Source organism: Ostrinia nubilalis, chromosome 24, assembly GCF_963855985.1.
Source record: "Ostrinia nubilalis chromosome 24, ilOstNubi1.1, whole genome shotgun sequence".
NCBI classification, from domain to species: domain Eukaryota; kingdom Metazoa; phylum Arthropoda; class Insecta; order Lepidoptera; family Crambidae; genus Ostrinia; species Ostrinia nubilalis.
Genome location: NC_087111.1, coordinates 8,634,769 through 8,659,415, shown reverse-complemented (window position 1 = coordinate 8,659,415; position 24,647 = coordinate 8,634,769). Strand labels below are relative to the sequence as shown.

The following is a 24,647-nucleotide window of genomic DNA, read 5'->3' as shown; positions in this document are numbered from 1 at the left end:
TATTTATTATTATTTTATTTATTATTCAAAAAACTTCTCCACTCTGCACCTTGTCTTGGTGGAAGCCAGGCCCTTAGCCTCGCGATAATAGTCGTCCACCTCACGTGTTGTTCAATATCTGCCGAATCCAAAGTCACAGTACAACAGTACTTTGACACAATGTGGAACATTTACCCCATAGTAAAATAATACAAGGTTTAACAATCGTCCGCTTTGCACTCGAGGGAAATCGATACTTTCTTTGAACTCACATTATTTATTTTTTTAATTTCGTTGCGGTTCCAATATTTTTTTTATTGTACCTTAATACAAATGACTAATAATACCGTTAACCCCTCGTGGTAAACTAACTTTCTTTAAACTTGGCCTTCATTGATTTGATTTTTATTGACGTCAAGCAGTAGATTCTGGTTACACAGGAGTGGGCGGTGGGAACGAGAGGTGGGAATAGTTCCTTGGCTTTGGAAGTTAATGGTATTTCAAAGTACAGGCAAAATCATTTACTAAGCACTGAAGCCACGAGCTGGCAGAAAAAACATTATTATAATATTGAGTTTATTACAATAGTGTTCTCTACGTCATAACTATACGTTGAACTCTAACAATAGTGATTGTCGGTCAAGCAACTAACACCAACGACCGATAGAAAATGCCAAGAGGCATTGTCATGGCTTCCATTGCCCATTGATTTCAGTCAGGCTTCCACGTGCCATACGAATACGATCTGTACCTTAAGTAACAATGAAATAATGTAACATAATACGGGACTATTCCCATCTCTCGTTTTCACCGCAGCAACTCCTGTGTAGCCAGGATCTACAGCTTGACCGCCAATAAAAAACCAACCAGTGAAGGTCAAGTTTATCCCGGGGAAAGTGTATGTAATACAATAGTTAAAGTTGTTGCCTAAGAAATAACTTAGCTAGATGTAGAGGACCAAGTAGAATGCATCAAATGGATACCTAAAGCTTCTTTAGAGACCCTGAACTCCAGATACTTTGCGTTTGTTTATAGTTTAAATATGGGGTCATCTTTGATTTACTCATCATCACAATAGGCCTATCCCAATAATTTTCTCATCGCCCGATTGGTAGCGGCCTGTATCCAGAACCTTTCTGCCCCATTCGGCCGTCTGCGTACTATGTGCTCTGCCCATTGCTAGTGCTTACCAGTAATCCCGCATACAAGCGACCGCTCCAGTATTCCCTCGTTCCTCTCAGCTAACAACGCTCCTGATGTCAAGGCGACCGCCAAAAAGTAGATGATCCTGGGCAAAAATAGCAAAATTAGTACGTAAGACCTGTAGGGTAGAAGACAATATTGTAAAATCTTGATTACGTACTAGTCATCGTCTCAGCCAAAATAAGAAGGTCCACTGCTAGACAAAGGCCTCCCCCAAGGTTTTCCACAATGAAAGGTCCTGCGCTGCCCGCATCAGGCTCTTATTTATTTAAACTTTTAACACACATACAAACCTGTGGCGGACTTAATGCCGGATGGCATTCTCTGCCAGTCAACCACGGGTCATGCAGGAAGAGTAAGGCGGTGCTCTTCCCGCGACCTTTACCAAATTGTCGGTCCACCTAGTAGGAGGCCTGTCCACGCCAGTCGCCAGTCGAGAATTTTCCTGCCCCAACGGCTATCGTCTCTACGAGCTATGTACGTAGTACTAGTGACTTACATTTAAACCTAGCAAATGTCCTCTAGATTGTCTGGAACAGATCGCTTTATAGCGATTAGAGAATCCTGGACAATCCATTGTTTTCTTTCAAAGACTATTGTTACTAATTAGGAAGCTAAATGCTTTATATTAGGAGTAGATTCACCACAATAGTCTAGCAAGATCGAACAAGCGTTCCTCGATTCTCCAATCGGCAGTACAATAGCGACACCGCTGGGCTACTGTCGGATTACATAAGTCGGTTTTATTTTGGCAAATTCTTCTAATTTTCATTCATTTTTCGAAACCACAAATTATTCAGAGCGGATTTTAACGGTTAAGAGTTAATAAAATATAATGTAGTACTCAACTCACGTCAAAATTACTCCAGGGCCAGCAAAGTCGGTCAAATTTGGCACTCTCAGTCCAAAAACGGGTTTGTTGAACTGTAACAAAACAAAAAACATCAATTAATTGATATATACCTACCTACTTTTGTAAGCTGACAAAAAATCACTTCTCCCGTACATTTTTAGATGGCAATACTAGCCGATAGCGTCACTATTTCGCCAGTTTATTACCTAAATATCAATTTAAAGGTATTAGGTACTAAGTAATTTGAGTTTAAGGCTACAATCAACTAAAATTACCTAGGTACCTATTCTTTTAGAGTAGTTGTGCCTTCTGAATTTATTGGTTTATGCTCTCAAATACCCAATTTGTCTTTCAGTATAGGTATTAGCAATGTAGACTTTTTTAAATTAGCGTAAAGTTCATTAACAATAATTACATCACTATAGAACTATAGTCCCCAAAAAGGGAATAGGTAGCTACTGTTGTATTTGTACACACTAATAAACGACTAATTTTATATACCATGAACTTTTAAGTACTAAGGCACTCCATTCTAGCCCTAACGTTAGGCTTTATTAGTGGCTATAATCGTTTAATATGGCTCATATAGCCACAACTACCCTACAACACTCATGAGGCTCAAGTTAATGCCCACGAAATCGTTATTCTTAACTGCTAAACAGGTTTAATCAATGTTTTAAATGAAGTTACTGGTGAATAAATAATTAAAGTTTTTCTTCGTGGGTTAGATAAAGATATTATTTATCTGATCTCCCATCCATCATCATCATTTCAGCCACAGGACGTCCACTGCTGAACATAGACTCTCAATGATTTCCAGACCCGTAGGTAGCAGCCTGCATCCAGCGCCTTTCTGCTACCTTTAGGAGGTCATCTGCCCATGTATAGGTGGACGTCCCAGGGTGCGCATTCCGATCTGCGATCCCCCATTAAATTAGTAGAAATAAGTTTGTGTTTTTATGTAAACTTATCATTACGTTTCAGCCAAATCTATATAAATAAAAATGAATTGCTGTTCGTTAGTCTGATTAAAACTCGAGAACGGCTGGGCCGATTGAGCTGATTTTGGTTTTATAATGTTTTTCGTAGTCCAGGGTAGGTCTAAACGGTGAGCAAATAAGGAAAAATTGCGATGGCTTATTTATTGCCTTTAAGGCGGAACAGAGTTCGCGGGGTCAGCTAGTAATAGATAAAGATAGTAAAGACCTCATTATAGGTATGTAATATTAATAATTTAACACAAGAAATATGCAGCTTATTCTGGTCGTCCTAGCATATAAAGTGGAAGTTAAATATAAAGAGCGAGGTCGGCATAGGTCAGGTCGACTTTCAGTCTTGTATTTACCAAAGAAAAAATTCGGGTGCTATTTGAAATAGGCTAGATTTGATACTCGGCTATCTAAGATCGGTAAACAACGTACTAACAAACACTTTTTCTGCTAGTGAAGAGCTAATTTTGGAACTATTATAAATACTAGGGTCAGTATAGGTACAAAATAATGCACGCTGATATCGACAACCTATAAATAAATAGCAAACAATACCAATATATTGTCGGTATACGTTTCATATTTCATTGCCCGAGGTAATATTAAATTACTTTACCCGTATAGTATGGACCAACCAACATCAATGGAAAATGCACTTTAAATGCACAATTATTTAATTTTGTTTTACAGTCCTGAAACCGCAAAAATCGGGAACATAGCTGCTTTCACGTGAATTGAAACGTAATGGGAATTTAAATACAATTACCCTGCATTGTAATTATTGTACACGCAAATAAACTGTATCAAACAAATATAAACCCGCATGAAAATTGGTTCATTAACGTCCCACTGTGGTCAATTTTCAAACTTTAGCGGTAGAAAATTCAACTTTATCAATGTGCAGGTAATCCGAAAAATAAACGATATTTCTATTTTAGGGTTAGTTGTTTACATTATAAAGAAATATCATCAGTGTGCTCTTATCGGTTTCTAAGATTCATTAATTTAAAGTTAATAATCTGTGTGTTGTAGTATTTCTATTTTAAGATAGACGGATTTGTGCGAGTTTTCTTTTGTTATTTGCTAAATACCTATCCAATAGTGAGTTTAGTAAAAAATGGTGATAATTAGTGAAGGTCACTACATTCTATTTTCATATTAACAATTTAAAATCTGGCAGATTTTCATATCATAAATAAATAGGGAATTTGACTACCGTTTTTATACATATTTAGCAGATAAAAAGGAACATAGTTTTTAGGAACTAATTAGAAATAAAAACTTTTGTTATTTGGTCATAGGCTGAAGTGTAACCTATTCAAAAATATCAGTTTTATTTGCGGAAATTTGCAGTTTCATTTGATTTTTTCAATTTTTTAGGCAATGGAAGTGCTATCAAAAACATGGAATTATTTGAATTATTATCAAAAAATCCTCCGATGAAGCTAATGTCCCAGAATAGCAAAGATTTATTGTTTAACTTTATTTTAGACTCTATTGGAGTATCAGAATTGAACATAACAAACCAAAAAATTTTTCAAAATGCAATTCATAATTTTTGTACAATTACTTCAAGATTGTGGCTGAAATCAGCTCAAAACAGTAAAAAATTGCGAAATATCACCTTCACATGCCTTCATAGGATTTTACGAGTGTCTGTTACATATTTCGTAAAAAATACAATAAGAAATAAACAAGCTCGTGGCGAACAAGAAAATTGTAGCAGAGAGAAAAGTACACATTCAAACTCAATTCAAGGAGTAACTTGGTTTGCTAGTTCATGTTCCTAAGCCTGGGTTCGGGAACAGAAATGATGGCAATACTGCTAGATGCTTCTTTGCTAATCCGGGTAAGTATATCGTCAAATATTACCGGAATTGATAGCGATCTAATTGAGAGGTTCGGTATCATCTTAAAAACCCTTATCTCTGGTTACAAAATAAATAGCGTCAAATTCGGAGAATATGCTAAAGACACTGCTATGAAATATGTTGATCTTTATAATTGGTATTCTATGACACCAACCGTTCATAAAGTTTTAGTACACGGCAAAAACATCATAGACAATTTCATACTACCAATCGGCATGCTCGGAGAGGACTCGCAAGAAAGTCGCCATAAAGACACCAGAAAAATGACCAGACAACTAAACAATGAAGATCTCATTAAAATACTGCTTCTATCTTCAGATCCCATCATGTCTAATATGAGATCTATAACCGTGAATAATAAGAACACCTTGTCAGCTGAAGTTCTAAATTTGTTACAAGAACCAGAAGTCGTAATCATTGAGGGATGACTTTCACATACCTAAATTATGTATAAAATAAAAGTATTTAACGTTTAAGCATGATATTCTATATAATATAATTAAGTACCCCTAAATTCTTAAAATTTACCACTGTGACGTCCGTATTCACAAACATTACCTACTATGAGGTCTCACGGTGCGCGTGGTCGCACAGGGTGACACACGAACCAATCACAGAGCTCTATTCAACGCTGTGCGTTCAATTTACTGCTTCACTTAAGCAAGCATCGTTTGTGAATACGGGCGTTACTTTATTTCACGCGCGTTTTAATTCAGTAAAATGAGAGGAAACTCTACCTAGCAATTTTTTTGCGGTTTCCTGGTTTCTGAGCTGCCAAGCCGGGATTAAATTAGTTTTCTTACAAATTAGTTCAACGTTGGAAAACTTGGCACACTTAAATGTTAACTTGGAAACACGTAAATTAAAATGCCAAGTCGCTTATGCGTCTTTTGGCACAGTTTACTTATTTTTAAGAAACACAAATACTCAATGTGATTTTAAAGTAGAATCATTTGGATTAAATAAATACTTTCCATTTTATTTGTATCTGTTCTAAGATATATAGATATATAATATCAGTGTGCTTGCCATGAGTTAACGTTAGGTGTGCTCGCTAGCGACTACGTAAAAAAATGACATTAATTGTATGACATATTGTGCAGCGCCCCTAGCGGCTACTTTCAAGAAACAAAATCTTCATAGAGATTTTTGACGTACTCGCTAGCGAGCACACCTAACGTAAACTCATGGTAGGTGCACAGACCTAATCTTTGTAAGATTTAAGTCACAGTTTAGATATCAGTGATCAGTACTAGTACATCACTAGCCTTCGAAGTCACAACAAAACTAGCTGAGTTGGTCAGTTCTGTGTAAACACAATCGAGTGACCCGACTCCGTTAACTTTTAGTGCCCTAAAAACACAGTCGTTTGTGAAACTAGAACTTTTTAGTTACTTTGTGTAGTAGGTATTGTGGATTAGAAAGAAATAGCAAATAAGTAAATAGACCATAGTCCGGTCGCCGAGCACGAAACTCTACTACTCTACTTTACGTGCTCGGCGACCGGACTTTACATGGCACTGCTGTGCTATGCAATACACTGATACACTATAAGTAGTAACTTTAATTTTCAAATACAAAACGTCTACTGCTGTACAAAGAAAAACCCTTAGGGCAGGGATTTCCATAACAACCGGGCTTGTTCTACCCGCTTCCAGACTCTTCCAGCGACTTTCACTAGATTTTTGGTCAACTGAGTGAACGGTCTATTCAAAAAGTCTATTAAGAAGTCCACTATGATCACCTAGGTGACCTTATCCATGGCTGATCAAAGGACACCAAAGTGTCGCATGGAGTCCACTTTGATCACCTGGGTCTTCCGTCCCATGGTTGCCACCGTTAACGTTTCTACCCCAACGCCATCTCACACTGGGTTGGTACGTGCTATCACTTAAGTTTGACAGTTGAATCTAGTAGATCGTTTCATCCACGAAGACGCGCCCCACCATTCCTCCGCTAATGTTTGAGTGTTATCGGTACACGCTAAATTATCCATGAATGCACACGCACACTACAATAACGACGCTCGGATTGCTCGGATCAATATCCCCGCAACCCACGCTTCCCTCGACCATAAAATGGTGGGGCGCGTCTTCGTGAATGAAACGATCTATATGTACCTATAATATACTTACATGGACAGGGATAGAGAGCAACCTCTTGGGCAGGTCGCACTGCTCCGCCATGTGCTCGGTGGCCTCCATAAACGACTCGCTTATGTCCCGTGCCAACATCCATTCGATTTGTTTGTCTGTGGACAAGAGAATTGTAGTTTTATAGAAGTCGTCGTTTCAGCCAAATGCCGTCCACTGCTGGACAAAGGCCTCCCCCAAGATTTTCCACAATGAAATAGATAGAAGTCATTTAAGGCAATTAGTTCTTTGCAGTAAACATTTTCAACTCTATCACTGCTTCAGGACAATAATGTGCGCCAGTGCTTGAAGCGTGGTCAACATGGGGCAGAGCTTTGCGTATTGAAAATGAGGGCTATCGTTTTAGCGCTTACCAGTTGGCGCTACTGTAGAGTATGGTCATGTTACGTGGTGCAAGTTTTATTGTTGAGTATAAAACGATAGCCTTCACAAGCTTCAACTACAATAATCGCCATCTCCGGCGCGATCAAAAGCCACTGACAGGTCGCGCGACCTATGACAGTTGACGCGACCTGTCATTGGCCTTTGATCGCGCCGGCGATGGCGATCTGTACACGTTAGTGTGGTTGAAGCATCAGTGAAATCGCATGACGCGTCTTCCGCGCCACGTCACATCGCATCAAATCGCATCGCTGCATTACGCGAGTGTATTTGTATGCTAAACCCGCAGTAGTTGGGCAGTGTTCCCCAATTTAACAAACCGCTATTTTAGATAAAAGCCACGTAGGGGCAAAAGAGTGGGAAATACCTTACAATGCAAGTTGGTCCGATATTTAGCCGAATTTCCAAACAAAATCTCCCACCCTTATACACTCAACATCAAATAAACCGCACCTTCCGCGACGCGAACTTTAAATATTTTCTTTTGACACAATCATGGTACCCCAACAATATTGGTTTTATTTGAAAGCCCAATAAATATCCTTAAAGAAAAATACATTTCATTTCTAAATAAATGATTAACATTTACCATAAATGTGACTTGAATATAGACCTCACTTTGGGCTCACCTCTGGGATCAATTAGACCAATTTTTATGGTTATAAAACCAAATAAAGATCTCACGTGTCCTCTTTAACAGATGGATAGCGATTAATCCCAACTTACTTAACAGTTTTATAGTCATAAAAAATGGCTAAGCGTAACTACCTATTTTTTGAAGAAGTGACTCTGGATCCTTGTAAAGACACATTTTTGGGGTAAAAACCTTTCTTTTAATGAAATGAAGTTTAGAACTAGGCTTTCAAATGGTACCAATGTTGGTGGGAAGTGGGGATGCATACGTTTGATAAGTGCTTGTCGCGGGAGGTGCGATTTATTTGATGCCGAGTGTATATTACAACAAACGTTCCATTATCACAAATCTCTATAAAGCCGACGAATTCGATTCCACAAATCCACACCCTTTATGTATCAGCAATAAATTAACGGAAGCCCTCAGAAGGGAAACATTGCTTAAGCTGATTGACTGTTTAATCAAGGGTGAGAACAATAAAGCCGCATTATAATGAGGGCAGTTGGCGTGTATTCTTAGCGTTTTAAATTCCATTAACGACAATTAAACTTGGCTTTTTTTGCGGGAAAGTAGTTTCAACCTTGTTTAAATGTTTCGTCGTTCGTCGTTTCAACCGAATGACGTCCACTGCTGAACAAAGGCCTCCCCCAAAGATGTCCACAAAGACCGCCCGCATCCAGGCACCTCCCGCGACCCCCACCAGATCGTCAGTCCAACTAGTGGGAGGCCTGCCCACACTACGTCTTCCGGCTCGGTCTCGTTTAAATGTTTAGCCGAACATTTTGTAATTATGGTAAACGTGCGTGGACGTGCTTGAATGTAGTGAAATAGTGCATATTGCATGTTCAAGATCTCTCAAGAAATCTGTGCCAGGTCTAAGTAAAATACCACATCTTCATTAGAACTCAAGGGTACCTAACGGGACTATTCCCCACCTCTCGTTCCCACCGCTGCAACTTCTGTGTAGCCAGGATCTACAGCCAGGAATGTCATCTAGCATACATTAATTATAATTCATTTCATCATTATTTTAACAAACTTTGCACTTGGCAGGACATACTTGACACTGGCTATTATGCAAAAAATACTAGCCAGAGCTTTCGAATTTAGTTACTCAATAAAATTTGTTTCCGACGTCTTCTTAAAATATTTTATTCTTAGCTTGGTTTTTTAATAAAATTATAAGAGGACAAAATAATTGATCATTGCGAGCATGCTCTTAAAGTGAAGTTGTAATACCAACGTACTTGTGCTAACGAACCAAATGACACAAAATTCTGTTGAAGAAGAGAAAAGTGCTCTCAAATAATCTGAAAATTCTACCATTCGGGTATTGACTGATGTATATCGCAGTAGTATCTAGGTACGGATGAAAGCAAGTCTAGCTAGTCTGTGGTGTGGTGGTGTCTTATTATGTAGTTTGTAAAAGGTGTTATTTTGCGTTAAAATTATCTGAAATTTTTACAGTCGACACTACACAACTGATAGACTGACATCCGTATTCACAAACATTACTAGAGGTCTCGCAGTGCCCGTAGACACTCAGGGTGACACACGAACCAATCACAGAGCTCTATTTAACGCTGTGCGTTCGATTTGCTGCTTCACATAAGCAAGCATCGTTCGTGAATACTATTGCAAGCATAAGATAGGTAGTATGTAAATTCGAATAGCAACAGCCTACGCGATATAAAAATAAGAGGAACTTAACCTAAAAACTTCACGACCTATATTTAAAGATGAAACGAATCCAGAAGTACCAATAAGTATCAAAGTAGTTTCAATTTCATAGTGATTAAAAGTTTTATCCCTACTGCGATAAATTACTCGCCAGCGTTTTGCCGGCTAATGAAAAAGTATTGTACCTACTTCAGACTTTCAAGTTCTTAGGGAGCTTTTAAAAAGAAGACTGATTATTAAGTAGTATGATAATGAAATACGTGCATACAGTTTTTTTTACGCCTTAGGCCCTTAGATTTTTACTGAAAATCATAAGGTCTTGTTATTTTTAGTGAATTAAATTATGTGGCTAACCGCTGGCTGGTATAAAATTGTTTGAGCATCCATAAATAAAATGGTAGCACAAAATAATATGCAATATTTGAATTTATCGACTGAAAGCTCTTTATAGAGTAAAAATTCTCCAGGAGTTCTATTTTTCCTAATATTTTTGTATTTTCCTAGTTTTTTTATTTTTACGAAAATATGTAAAATTTATCAAAATTATTCTCTATTATTATTTTTATGTTCATAAAGATAGTTGCTTTTAGTGACCATAACAATTCTTGGGATAAACCTAATACCCTTTCTGAAAGCCAAGAAACCATGTTGGAATGATCGCCCATGGGTCTATCCCATGCTCATGTTACGAGCTATCAAATTTCCATAACGGTTCCCGGAATAATAATTTGTCTATGCTAATCGATTGGAGACTGTTTGTTTGTAATGGGTCATTGACTGAACGGATTCTGAGAAGTATTTCATTAAAGTCCTTGGATAAAGCTTTAATATTTCCGAAAGAATAATATGTCAGTTTTAATAAGATTAGAGTAACAGCTTCTGAGAAAAGCATTAACTTCCTGTTGAGAGTAAATGCAAGATTTCAATGAATAAATAAATAAAATTGACTATAAAGGGCTCCAGAATAACTTTGTCCAAAAATGCATATTTTTAATGAGAATTAGTGGAAAAAGAGAAACAAGTGCAACCCAGTTTTTCGAGCACCATTGGATTCAAACGAAGAAAGTAAGAAAGAAATGTACAATTTATCTCAAGGAACCTAACAACATACAAAAAAACATTGTAGATCTATACATGACCGATTGCGATGTTTAATGACGATATTAACCGAACTATGTAGATGAAAACGTATACAGAACTTTTAGTGCGCAAACCAGCACGCGCTTGACCAATTTATTCATAATTAACGATCATCAAAAACTTGCCAGAACCCCAAAAATCATCAGTCCTGATCATTTATCGGTTCGCCGCCATAAATCTAATTTGTATGCAAACGAGCCGCACCGCATTCTGGCCATACATCAGAGTTTACATTTTAGTTGCAAATTCTACTTTATTACAACGGCTTAAGATGCTACTGTGTTAGGCTTAATATGGTGTCATCTGGGCAAACGAAGCGATTCCACGGAGTGCCCGCAAACGAAAATATTAGAGGATTTATCCTGCCTCTCCCGAAAAAATTAAAGCCGCCAAATTGGTGTTTTAATTGACCCCTCACTCGAAGCTTTTGGCAAATGGGGCTTGGGCTTTGTTTTGGGAATTTGTTACGTGTTGGTGTTAGATTACAATTGGCATCAGTGGTATTCTCTGAACTGTAAACGTACATTTTCCTCATTGTAAATGAAAATAACATTTTGAGATCGTTTTAGGAAAAGTCTTGTTCAAACGCAGTTAAGAAGTGATAGGATGTCTTTTAATTTTATGTTTGATGGCTGAAATAGCTTCTTAATTTCACACCGCGGCACCGTCACAATACGTCTACATTCGTAAATCGTAATGGAGTTTGAATTCCTTTTGGAGTAATCGGGTAAAAAGGGCTGTCCTAAAGAACGCTCTGTAAAGGATCGTTCATTTCAGCTAAATGAACATCCTCTGCTAGACAAAGACCTCCCCCAAGGATTTCCATAACGACTGGCCCTGCGCTGCCCGCATCCAGGTACTTTCCGCGGCCTTCACCAGATCCTCAATCCACCTAATGGGAGGCCTGCCCACACTACATCTTTCGGCTCGTAATAGCGACCTGAGAATTTTTCTGCCCCAGCAGCCATCAGCTCCACGAGCTATGTGTCCCGTAAAGATTCACTTACCAGCATTATCCATGTTGATCTGTATCCCCGAAGCGTTAACGGTATAGTCGTCAACGTGCCGGCTGTCCTGCAGACTCTGCGAAGGTCATGACCACACGAGCTTTGCTTTTGATTTACTTAACTACACTCAAAACTCATGACCTACCCTCCGATACACTTGGGTAAAAAGGGCTATCCTAGTGAACTACATAATATTGTGCAGGATCACTAACTATCACGCCGCCTGCCTCCAGTAAGGCAATAGATGCAAGCAGCTACTTTTATATTGTAGTCGTCTGTCCACCTTGAAGGTGGACGACGTACGCTGTGGCCTCCACTCCAGAACCTTGCTGCCCCATCGGCCGTGCGTTCTGCGTGGTAAGTGTCCATTGCCACTTAAGCTTGCTGATTCATCGGGGTATGTCAGCGACTTTAGTTCGTTTACGAATCTCCTCATTTCTGATTCACTTACCAGCATTGTCCATGTTGATCTGTATCCCCGAAGCGTTAATAGGCCAGTAGAATTAAACACAAAAATTGATTAAATCGGAAATAATTCCTACAAAAGATTTTTTTGCTTTAATGGCTTCATTGGTTGCCCATTAAGACTCTCCTAAGTTTTCGACTTCGACGGAGTTGTGCTTAAGTGGTGGGGGCCCCCGAAAGGGGCGTTTTTTCGGTTTTCCGGTTATACCGCGTAAAGGACTTACCCTATCGAAAAGTGGTCTGCATGACGGTTAAAGGGCACTTAATCCTGCATTGAATAAGACCAAATTCATATGTTTTGGACAAACCGTTCTCGCGCTAAAGTTCGGCAAAGTAGAAAATATACGTATAATTAATGACCCTCTCCACGTCCAATGGCTTGTTACCCACATGCTTCCAAGCCTTGTAAAGGGTCGCCTTAACCAGTGTAACCCTAACAAGGCTCACGAGTTTGATTCGCTTATCCTTGTTCGTCCCAGCCGTTCCTTAACTGCGGTTGCTGCACCTCTTCCTGGCACTCTCCTAAACGACTCTGTGTTACCTAATGTGGCTGCCCCTCTTCCTTGTACCCTCCTGTACGATTTCATTGCTTAGCCATATGCCTGGTCCAAGGTTCGACGCCACAAAATCAACTTCGTACGAGTGAAAATAGTTTAAATACTATTTCCCGTGCTTGCAACATTTTTCTTTACTGCTTCGCCTCTATTAGTCGTAGAGTGATTGTATATATCCTATAGCCTTCCTCAATGTATGAGCTATTCAACACAAAATAATGATTTAAATCAAACTAGTAATTCTTAAGATTAGCGCGTTCAAACAAACAAACAAAAAACTCTTCAGCGTTTTAATATGAACTTGTTGTTGTTGATTTTTGGCGTCGAACCTTAGACCAGGCATACGGCTAGGCAACGTAGTCATGCAGGAGGATACAAGGAAGAGGGGCAGCCACAGTAGGTAACACAGAGTCGTTCAGGTGAGTGCCAGGAAGAGGTGCACCAACCGCAGTTAAGGAACGGCTGGGACGAACAAGGATAGGCGCATCAAGCTCGTAAGCCTTGATAGGGTTACACTAGTTGAGGTGGCCCTTTTCAAGACTTGGAAGCCTGTGGGTAACAAACCATTGGACGTGGAGAGGGTCATTAATTATACGTATATTTTCTACTTTGCCGAACTTTAGCGCGAGAACGGTTTGTCCAAAACATATGAATTTGGTCTTATTCAATGCAGGATTAAGTGCCCTTTAACCGTCATGCAGACCACTTTTCGATAGGGTAAGTCCTTTACGCGGTATAACCGGAAAACCGAAAAAACGCCCCTTTCGGGGGCCCCCACCACTTAAGCACAACTCCGTCGAAGTCGAAAACTTAGGAGAGTCTTAATGGGCAACCAATGAAGCCATTAAAACAATAAAATCTTTTGTAGGAATTATTTCCGATTTAAAAGCTAATTCTACTGGACTATAACGGTATAGTCGTCGACGTGCCGGTTGTCCAGCATCCTGTCCTGCAGACTCTGGGAGTAGTTGGCTGCGAAGGTCATGACCACACGAGCTTTGCTTTTGATTTACTTAACTACACTCGAAAATCATGACCTCCTCTCTTCCTCCTCTATCCTCTGATACACTTGGGTAAAAAGGGCTATCCTAGTGAACTACATAATATGCAGGATTACTAACTTTCATGTGCCCTGCATCCAATAAGGCAATAGATGCAGGCTGTTACTCTTATATTGTAGTCGTCTGTCCACCTTGAAGGTGGATATCCCACGCTGTGGCCTCCACTCCAGAACCTTGCTGCCCCATCGGCCGTGCGTTCTGCGTGGTAAGTGTCCATTGCCACTAAGCTTACTGATTCATCAGGGTATGTCAGCGACTTTAGTTCGTTTACGAATGTCCTCATTTCTGATTCACTTACCAGCATTGTCCATGTTGATCTGTATCCCTGAAGCGTTAACGGTATAGTCGTCGACGTGCCGGTTGTCCAGCATCCTGTCCTGCAGACTCTGGGGACAGTTGACTGCGAAGGTCATGGCTAAAACCTTACCTACACTAGGGCAATGTTCCTAGTTTTGTTCCTCTGGATTGAGGATTGGACATGTCCAATCCTCACTAGGGCATGCCCTAAACTACCCTACCCGTGGAGGATCACTTACCAGCATTGTCCAAGTTGATCTGTATTCCCGAGGCGTTAACGGTATAGTCGTCGACGTGCCGGTTGTCCAGCATCCTGTCCTGCAGACTCTGGGAGTAGTTGGCTGCGAAGGTCATGACCACACGAGCTTTGCTTTTGATTTACTTAACTACACTCGAAAATCATGACCTCCTCTCTTCCTCCTCTATCCTCTGATACACTTGGGTAAAAAGGGCTATCCTAGTGAACTACATAATATGCAGGATCACTATCACGCCGCCTGCATCCAGTAAGGCAATATGTAGACTGCTACTCTTATATTGTAGTCGTCTGTCCACCTTGAGGGTGGACGACTTACGCTGTGGCCTCCACTCCAGAATTTTGCTGCCCCATCGGCCGTGCGTTCTGCGTGATGAGTGCCCTGTCCATTGTCACTTAAGCTTGCTGATTCGTCAGCTATGTCAGCGACTTAAAATCGTTTACGAATCTCCTCATTTCTGATTCACTTACCAGCATTGTCCATGTTGATCTGTATCCCCGAAGCGTTAACGGTATAGTCGTCAACGTGCCGGTTGTCCAGCATCCTGTCCTGCAGACTCTGGGAGTAGTTGGCTGCGAAGGTCATGACCACACGAGCTTTGCCTTTGCGGGCTGCTGCTATGGCTTCTTCTGTTGTTGGGTAGTAAACCTGAGAGACGATATAAAGGGATGAAAATGGAATATTTAGCTTTGATTTAGCATAAAAGTACGTTTATCTGGTAAATGATATCATGAATAAGAAAAATTTGTCGTTAAAGGTCAGTGCCAAAGCCAATCCATGTATGGAAGTTGGATCAAGTGCTGCCCAGAATGAAACCATAGTGCATTTTGTTCCTAAGGCCAATACTAATTTGTAAACCGAAGCGCACTGAAATCTATCCCTGGAGTTAAGAGAAAAAAGAGTTTTTTTTTTAATTATTTACATACAAAATATCATCGATGTATACGTATTACGCATAAGATTCCGCGATTATGGCATTAAATAACACTCGCTATGTTGAACTTACTGCATCCGTACACCTTACTTTAGTACGACTTCGACATTCTTCATAAGCGATCAAGCCTGGCACTATCCTTTCAGGTTCATGATAAAATAGAACGTAACGGCCATTATAAACTTAATCCATAATACAAAATAAACTAGGTAAGTTAAATTGTGACAGAAAGCCGAATTGCTTATCTGATTCACTTTTAGCGTTTACTAGAGATAATTTTCTTTAAGCACTGGTGATTTGCAAGAATATGAAGAAGACCACAAATACCTAGCTTGTATTTCGAATAAAATATGATAATGAGATTCTAAACCAAGCGAAGTATCAAAGCTAAGATTGGTTGAATTTCAATTGAAACCATGTTTGATACATAGAACTTAGTGTGATGTTTCCTGATTAAGGCCCAGCTACAGATGATAATTTTTCTACACATAAAGATGGTAAATTCCCAAAATACTCACCAAATTACTTTGCCTCCTATGGAAGAAGTCCAAATACCGACAGCTGAAGTTCGTTATTTCCCATTCATACGTTTCTTTGTTCTGCGGACACAACTCTTTATTGTAGTCGCAGAGTACTTTGGTGCTGTTGATCTCATAGTTGACGACGGCGATTGGTAACTCTTCGGGGTAATGGCCGATGGCAATGCAGAAGAAGAACATTTGCGAGACGGGTAGTAGGATTATGAAGCAGAGTAGTCTGCGGAAGAGAGTATTTTGTTGTAAATAAAAGTAGTAATGGTTTCGGCCTCCACATTCATTTTTTGAAGTCCGTATTGACAATTATTTTCTTTTTCTTACTAAGTTCTCCATGACCGATCTCACAAATCTTCTACAAAAATTAAGTTTTATACGAATAAGTTCAAAGATCATAAATGTTATCTCTTCTGTAAGTATCATTTTAACTTAGTGCTTTTAGATCATGGCTTATTTAAAAGACCGGCTACCTGATAAATTAAATACGAAGTAAAAGTCTAAGGTGGATTTGTTTTTAAGATGAGATTCAAGATCGATTGAGGAAGGATATGCCTAATCTCATTGTGTAATAGAATGATTTGCTTCATTAATTGAATCTAGTATTAATTTTATAAAAATAACAAAATTCTCACCCAAAATTCCTCAGCAAGCTCATCGCGTTTTTCCATACCAACGCCTTCATATGATGCGCTTTAACCGGCTTGATCTTATCGAATATAGTCTGGGACGGTACAGCATTTGCCGGCATGTCCACCGGTGGGACAAACTCTGGGGCGACCGCCACTCCCTTGCTGTGGATGGAGACATTGTCCCCGAACTCCCCTGATATTTCCCCTATTTCTGGCTCTTCGGCGTCTGTTGCTGCTGGGTTCTGGAAAGATGTATTTGTAATGCAAAGGTAGCCTGGAAGACAATAGATTTTTTAACCACCTACTTTTTTTACTACTTGATCGACCACGTATGTACAACATCACTTTAGTGAACGATTCATTCTCTCAAAATGTATTCATTTTGCATTCTTGGGTTTCAATCAAAAAGTTGAAGTAGCTTCTTCAGAAAACATTCTTCAGAGGGCTCAGTGTGAGTTTACATCAAACGTTGTCACTAGTGAGCGCGTTAAAAAAATATAATTATGAAAATTTTAATTCTTGAAAGTTTCCGCTAGGGGCGCTGTACAATCCGTCATACATTTGATGTCATTTTTTTACGCGCTTACTAGTGAGGACGTTTAAAGTAAACTCACACTAAGTCTCAGAAATATAGTTATCTTATCATTAATAGTACATCCAGGAATATGTCTTGACGACTGAATTATGAGAGCTATCAGCTCCATGTTCTTCTTCGAGGAAACTTAAAAGTATTCATCAGAATAATAGCAACATCCTTATAAGTACTTACGGCCATAGCAGGTAGTTCCACCTTATCCACGACGTCAGCAAGAATGCTTGACCTCCTTCTCTTGCCTCTGTTCTGCAGCACTGATAGCTTGAGGAACACGTCTTCAAGACTGTCGGCTTGGTAGCGACGGATCAGCTCGGTTGGAGACTCCTCGGCGAGGAAGCGGCCTCCTCTCATGAGACCGATCTAAAAAAAGGTTAACATAGATAGATAGTTTTTGTTGTGGGAAGAAACTGTTTTCCACCGAGTTTCTAGAATCTAAAAGGAGTAACATGATCCCTTCGTTTGTTAATGAGGGCTATCGTTTTTATATTCAACAGTTGGCACCCCTGGCGATTGACAGGACCTTACTCTACAGTGGCGCCATCTTGATGAGTGCAAATGCGATAGTCCTCCTACCACTTTAGCGCTCACCAGTTGGCGCCACTGTCTTCGCTACTAGCAAGTGACAGGACCTTACTCTACAGTGGCGCCAACTGGTGAGCGCTAAAACGATAGCCCTCATTACTGTACGTGTACATTCTACCTTTCTTTTATACAAGTAAACTGCAAGCTTTGTTTAAACTATTTAGTCGACTCATTGATGAGTGGTCTCAATGAGGGCTATCATATGTGCACTCCTTAATTCACTCTATTGATGAGTGATAGGAGCTTGCTCGTTACTAGCACCAATTCTATGCAATACGATAACCCAGCTAACTAGCACAAATAGTGGGTAAGTACACTAAGTACATAGGTACTAAACTCTATCTGCTTAATTACCTACTCTTGCGCTCCTCAGTGTTATACCAGCGAGTAATATTACCATAACAGTGTCACAAAGTGGCCCAAATTAGTCACTGAACTATGATAACTCTTTAAGTCATTGACTACAAACAATAGCAATTGCTGAAATTAATTTTTAGCACTGGAAAATGCCAGATCAAATATCATTTTAGTAGCTCAGACAGAAAAATCAAGTATCGGTCTTGAACTAGTAAGTAGATCGTTATTTATTTCCCACGTTTCTTCAAAACGTTGCAAACAAGAAATAAAACTCACTGGTCTTTGAAATGAATGCTCTTCAGGCTTTATTCTTTATTCCTTTTCAATAAAATAAGAAATAAACTGAACTACATACAAATGATCTCAGCATTGGGGATTCAAGATCTTGCCTGCAAAGTTTCATTTCGTAATGAGATGTCTTCCCACTTAGTAGTTTGTTGGATGTCTGCCATCTTTTTTAAGCTCGCAATTAATTTAAATAATGAATTGGTGGTTTAATTAGGCAAATGTTGCTTTTAAATCCTATTTAGAAAGGAATTCCCACTTCTATGATAAGCTTTGGATAAGTTTATACATAGATTTTGCATATTATAATATTTTATATTTTTGTCTAATTTATGGTCAGTTAACACCATTATCTTCTTCTAATGTCACTGATTGACTGACTCACTCATCACGAAATCTCAGAAACAAGTTCCTTTTAGGACGTAGGTGCTCACTAAGAACGGGTTTTAAGAAACTTCCTACCCCCTTAGGAGTAAAACGGGATCCACGCGTACGAAGTCACAGACGGCCGCTAGTGCAAAACCACGGACAGACAGACAGACAGACATATCGAAACTATAAGGGTTCCTTGTCAGGACTACGGAACCCTAAAAAGCTCTTAAAAAGTATGTCAACTGACTACTGGTGCCAAGACAACTTGTCCGATTAGCCCATTTGCGAAAATAGTTTCCTCAATGTAAAAGTTACTTGGAAGCCGACTAAATCAAGTAATTACTTGAAACTTTAGGAACTTGGGAGTTTTAATGGAAATGTAGTTTGGTTATTAATTGGATTCATTAAGTTTTACGATAAGTACTGGACAAGGTGCCAAATAATAAAGCCCAAAGTTTACTTACTAAGAATACTTATACCATTTTGAATCCTACTAATATTATACATGCGAAAGTAACTCTGTCTGTTTGTCTGTCTGTCTCTCTTTCACGCCTAAACCAGTAAACGGATTTTGATGAAATTTGGCATAGAGATAGTTTGAGTCCCGGGAAAGGACATAAGATAGTTTTTATCCCGGCTTTTGAAACAGGAACGCGCGTGATATAGTTTTTCTAAGACAGACAAAATTCCACGCGGGCGAAGCCGCGGGCGGAAAGCTAGTTCTAAATAAGTAGGTATATCAAATTATAGAAAAACTTGGAAAAATAAACTGTCTCAGCTAAGAATTGAGCCTACACGAGCTTTCTTGTTAGTTAATAATAAAGAAAGAAAGAAACAAACATTTATTGCATTAATAAGTACTATCGCATCACACCTTACTCTATTATTATCTTTTTAAGAACTACCATTATGACTATCCTAGTATCATAAGTCTCTCTACAATTAAGTTGAATTAAACAGCATTTACCTAAAATATCTGCTTACAGCGCACTTTTTGAAAGATTTTATACTATCTGGGAATCGAACCCAAACTTCAGTGTCAACAGCCACTAAGTCACTAACGCCCGTATTCACAAACGATGCTTGCTTATGTGAAGCAGCAAATTGAACGCACAGGGTTGAATAGAGCTCTGTGATTGGTTCATATGTCACCCTGTGCGTCCACGCGCACTGTGAGACTGTGTAATGTTTGTGAATGCGGGCGTAAGGCCCAGAATAGACGGTGAAACGCAACTGCAGCGAAACTGCAACTTTCTGATGATTCTTATGAATGAAACTGAAACTGAAAGTTTCAAACTGGTCGCGTCATGTGTGGTCTCTCAACGGACGCTATGGCGGAAACTTAGGTGCAACTCAAAAGTAACTAGCAGTTGCAGTTTCGTTGCAGTTGCGTTTCACCGTCTGTTCTGGGCCTAAGACGTTTTAACTTATTACTTAACAAAGTGTAGTAATACTCACAACATTTGCTTGTTTAGTTTCGTCGATATAATGTGTTGTGATGATGACGGTAGTTCGACCGCCATTCGATATGTTGACCAAGTGGTCCCAAATGCTGGAATGAACAAACAAAAACAAAGAATGAATATTGTATCAGCGCAAATTGGAACACAACAGTTCTCAGAAAAAGGGGAGAAAGAAATGAAAATAAAAATGCTGTTTTGGGGTAATTAAAGAGACAGACTGTAAAAAACGCAAAACTGGGGTAATGGACAAATTCAAAGTCAAAATTTCTTTATTTTTATAGACTATTTAAATAGTACTTACAATTCGTCAAATATTTTGATCTTAAGGAGTCTACATGTCTCTTCTCTTTTTGACCTACCAGCGCTTGAAGACCAACATTTGGCAAGTGCTGAGAAGAAGCACCGCAAGAAACTCAGACATATTTGGAAATATTTTTCTGACACATACAACAGGTAAATTAGAATAAATTATTCTTCCCCTATCCTAAAATGCTGTGCCGTAAAGGTAAGTAACTATTATTCTGAATACCGCTTACCTTTGTCTTAAGACTGGATCCACCCCAACTGTGGGCTCATCCAATATCAGCAGTTCAGGGTCATGAAGAAGAGCAGCAGCGAAAGATACACGCCTTTGCTGACCGCCTGATAAGTTCTTGACGAATCTGTGAAAACAACAAGTAAGAAAATAATGAAATATCTACGGGTGGTCATTCTGATTCGATCCTTGGTCGTGTTAATTTTACGTCTTAAAAATACACGAGAAGATACATGTTGTTACTTGTTTTGTTTGAGCCGTTAAGGAGTCGTGGCATAACTGTATCACCTATCCAACATAGATCCTCATCCAACTAACTGCTTATTGCTTTGGTGTCCTGTGGAGGATTTCCTTCCTGGCCATACGGGCATGGGGTGGTCTGATATTTACATATTGTTACGACATACACGTTACATTGGTAATCATCTTAGGATTGAGTCTAGCTAGCAAATTTAGAGAAGAATAGATATCAAAACCATTATTTCTTGGAAGATAACTCACCTCTCAGGGTCAGGCAACTGCAGTAGAGACACCATGAAGTCGCTGCGGACCTTGATCTCCTCGGAGTCCATGCCTGCTATCCAGCCGAAGTAAATCATCGTCTCTCTGATGGTGAACTCTCCGAACAGAGCTATTTCCTGAAAAGAAAAAACAGGTTGGTTAAACGTTTCTTCGTCTCGTATCTTGTAATTGACATGACTCAATTCCGAAGCACGAATTCATCACGAACAATCAGCCAGGCCCAGGATGCGCATCGTGATAAATCTTATCAATGATTTTAGACGACATATGGGCCTATCGCTTAAAATCGATAAAATGACGCGATAAAAGTAGCGCACTTGTAGGCCTAGAAGGCTGATGTAAATTCCAGTGCTCTAGCTTGAAATTTCAGTCAAAAGTGTCCCTACTTTCTTACATAAGGTTCACCTTTTTACATTTGTATGAAGCTTCCGTACTATTTTATTTATCTATTGTGTTTTACTGTGTGTGCGTATTCTTCTAAAGCCCGGTCCTTGAGCACGTAGAATTTTGTCCAATGACCCCTAGCTACCCATCCTTATCGCTCGCGCGTAATTATATTGCTGTCGCGACTGTGCGTCTGGCACCCGCAGTGAGTGTGCGAGCGTGATAGCAACATAATTACGCGCGAGCGATAAGTATGGGTAGCTAGGGGTCATTGGACAAAATTCTACGTGCTCCCGGACCAGACTATATTAAGATTTTTTCAGTTCCCCTGATTTTTTAATTTGGGCAACAACTCCGCGTGTAATCACATCATAGCAATTTTTAATTAAGGCGTTGAAAATATTTCTCTGATAGAGCTTCACCCTAAAACAATAAACAAACCTAATGACCTGGCTTTTGTCCAGCAATGGGTCAGCTAATGGGCTATTTAATGTGCACTATTTCTTGATAATTACCATTTTTGCATTGAAACCAACTTTGAATGCGTACAAGGCTTTCCGTTTTAAATTTTACAAAGGCCCTTAAAATGAAATACATACGAATAATTCTTATTGATTACTTTTATTGTTTTTATTAATTGCTTGATCATCTATCCTACTTGTTGCTATTTTTGTCAAAGTCAAAGGGCACGCAGAACGTTGCGTTTCGGTTGCCCTACAAATTTTATTAAAGTTCATAGCACACTTATCAACCCGGAAAAGTATCAACACCGTAACGCCTTTCGCCGCGAGACGAGGCGTTTACGTTACGGTGCGAATAAGTGTGCGTTGCAGTATCATACCATACGAAGAATACAGACCGCCTCGAGTTGATAGATAGGTACGGTTACGATCCGTTTCCGGGTTTATAAGTGTGCTTCGTCCTTTATACAGTGCTTAATGTGATTCATTACACAGAAATTCACGCCATCCTAAAGCCCCATGTTTACGACTATTCCAAGGCTAAACCTCTTGATCTTTCACTAAACCCTTCCTGAAATTGGTTCTTCTTTAAAATCTGGTCACGTAAGTGTGATGTATAGCGGTCTTCGGTGACACGTCACGTTCACATCACACATGCTCTTAAGTACAGTTTTTCTTTAACCATAGGACAGTTGTAGTAGGTATCAAGAGACGTTGGCAATCTTGCATGTGAGTAAGAGCGCTTTCACATTAGTTCGTTAGTAGCGCGACTGCAGCGCGGCAGCGGCGTTTTTATAATGTGAAGGCATGCATCCGCTCTCACATAGTATGAAATTTTCGGCAGCGCGTCTGTCGCGCGATTGTCGCGCTGCTAAATCGCCTAAATGTGATAGCTAAGACATGATGTCGTGCCCTGCGTGCCCAGACAACTGCACGCAGGAAAATTTATACTTAATTAATGCTACTGACAACGCCACTCTTGTAGCGGAGTTTTGGGCTGACACTGTAAGGTTTGTCGACACGACAAGAAGAAGAAGTAAGAGTTTACATCTAATTGTGACATAGAATTTCTGTGGCTCCAATAATAGAGAAACATGGGTTTCAACGCGACATTTATTATGAAGTACATGAGTACTTACGGCTTGATGTTTCTACAGCCGTGGTCACAAGCAAAGAACGCGAAAGTTTAAAATTTTATACCTAAACTTAATCGCAAACTATAAAAGACACTTCGCCTCTGAAAGTGAAAAAGAAGCTTTGTTTCACTCGATTTTATAATCTTTTTGATTGTCTTATCTTGATATCTAAGTACTTATTGGCGCGTTTATTAAGCTTTCTGTTGTTACAAGAAACACGCGTGGGTCGATTCAATTTTTCTAAAGTAAATTAACTAAAACAAGTCTGATTCTTTATGAAGTTTTTAAAATAACTATTCACTTATACCTCAAAGGTTGTTAGATGAGCTGTTAAAAACAAATAAGTTGTTATTCAAAATGTTGAAGAAAATCTTTGTCTAGCATAGACACAGTAATTTAGCCTACTTTTTTTAGCCCTAGTCAAAATAGTTATTATTTATTTCACTAGCAGAATCTTAATTTCATAAAAAGTAAAATGGTTTAGATTGAAAAACTAAATTATTAAAATGTTACTAAAACGGTTACCTATTTATTTTAAACCACCTACCCACCAGAAATAATTTAAGATTATAATACCTAATAGTGAATGAATTTTTCAAATCAGTCGAGTGGGTTCGGATCTAATTCAATACAAATAAACAAACAGTAATATGTATTACATCAGTTTTATAATATCAGTGTAGATGTAGATAGTATAATACTATATTCATTGCTATGAGTTTTGTTTTGAAGGCGATTTCCTTGTGGTAACCTTAATTTTTCTCAATGTACTACCACTTGTGTTACTTATTTAGTTGCAAGTGACAATAGTTGTGTAAGTAATTGAGGAAAATTTACACAAACAGATTAAGTTGTTTGTTTATAGGTTTCATAGAAATAATCTAAGGTGCATTAGAAGTGTCTTGAATCGAAAAGTGTGGCTATATCTATGAAAACTCGTAATTAATTTCAGATCTTATGTTATAAAATCATCGTCATCAGTTCATTTACGCCCGTATTCACAAACATTACTATGAGGTCGCACCGGGTGACATGCGAACCAATCACAGAGCTCTATTCAACGCTCTGCGTTCGATTTGCCGCTTCACTTAAGCAAGCATCGTTTGTGAATACGGGCATAATATACAAGACGCTAAACTCCCAAGAGTCCCAAGTCCCAACGCTGGCCAAATGGGTTGTGGTGGAGACTTGATGTTCGCATATTCGTCCCTTTTTTTAAAGTCGGCAAATGCTTTGTGCACACCCACTGGTAGTTGAGGACGGCCAGTGGGTTATGTGGGACTCTCCCCGCCTGCTCACTAAAGGCGGGGCCTACCCACTAAAACCCGACGGTGT

The 24,647-nt window shown here is 39.2% G+C and overlaps 1 protein-coding gene across 1 annotated transcript in view; it reads right to left on the bottom strand.

The window, feature by feature from the left end:
- The window catches only part of LOC135083781 (ABC transporter G family member 20), a 98,288-nt gene that overhangs the window by 10,573 nt on the left and 63,068 nt on the right, over positions 1 to 24,647 (bottom strand). The window contains exons 4-13 of the mRNA XM_063978531.1: positions 21,311 to 21,447; positions 20,811 to 20,936; positions 20,270 to 20,363; positions 17,390 to 17,575; positions 16,624 to 16,862; positions 15,977 to 16,214; positions 14,995 to 15,172; positions 7,031 to 7,146; positions 2,036 to 2,106; positions 1,170 to 1,267 (exon numbers count right to left, since the gene is read on the bottom strand). Of these exons, the coding sequence (XP_063834601.1) occupies positions 1,170 to 1,267; positions 2,036 to 2,106; positions 7,031 to 7,146; positions 14,995 to 15,172; positions 15,977 to 16,214; positions 16,624 to 16,862; positions 17,390 to 17,575; positions 20,270 to 20,363; positions 20,811 to 20,936; positions 21,311 to 21,447 (1,483 nt within the window). The remainder of the gene's footprint in view (positions 1 to 1,169; positions 1,268 to 2,035; positions 2,107 to 7,030; positions 7,147 to 14,994; positions 15,173 to 15,976; positions 16,215 to 16,623; positions 16,863 to 17,389; positions 17,576 to 20,269; positions 20,364 to 20,810; positions 20,937 to 21,310; positions 21,448 to 24,647) is intronic.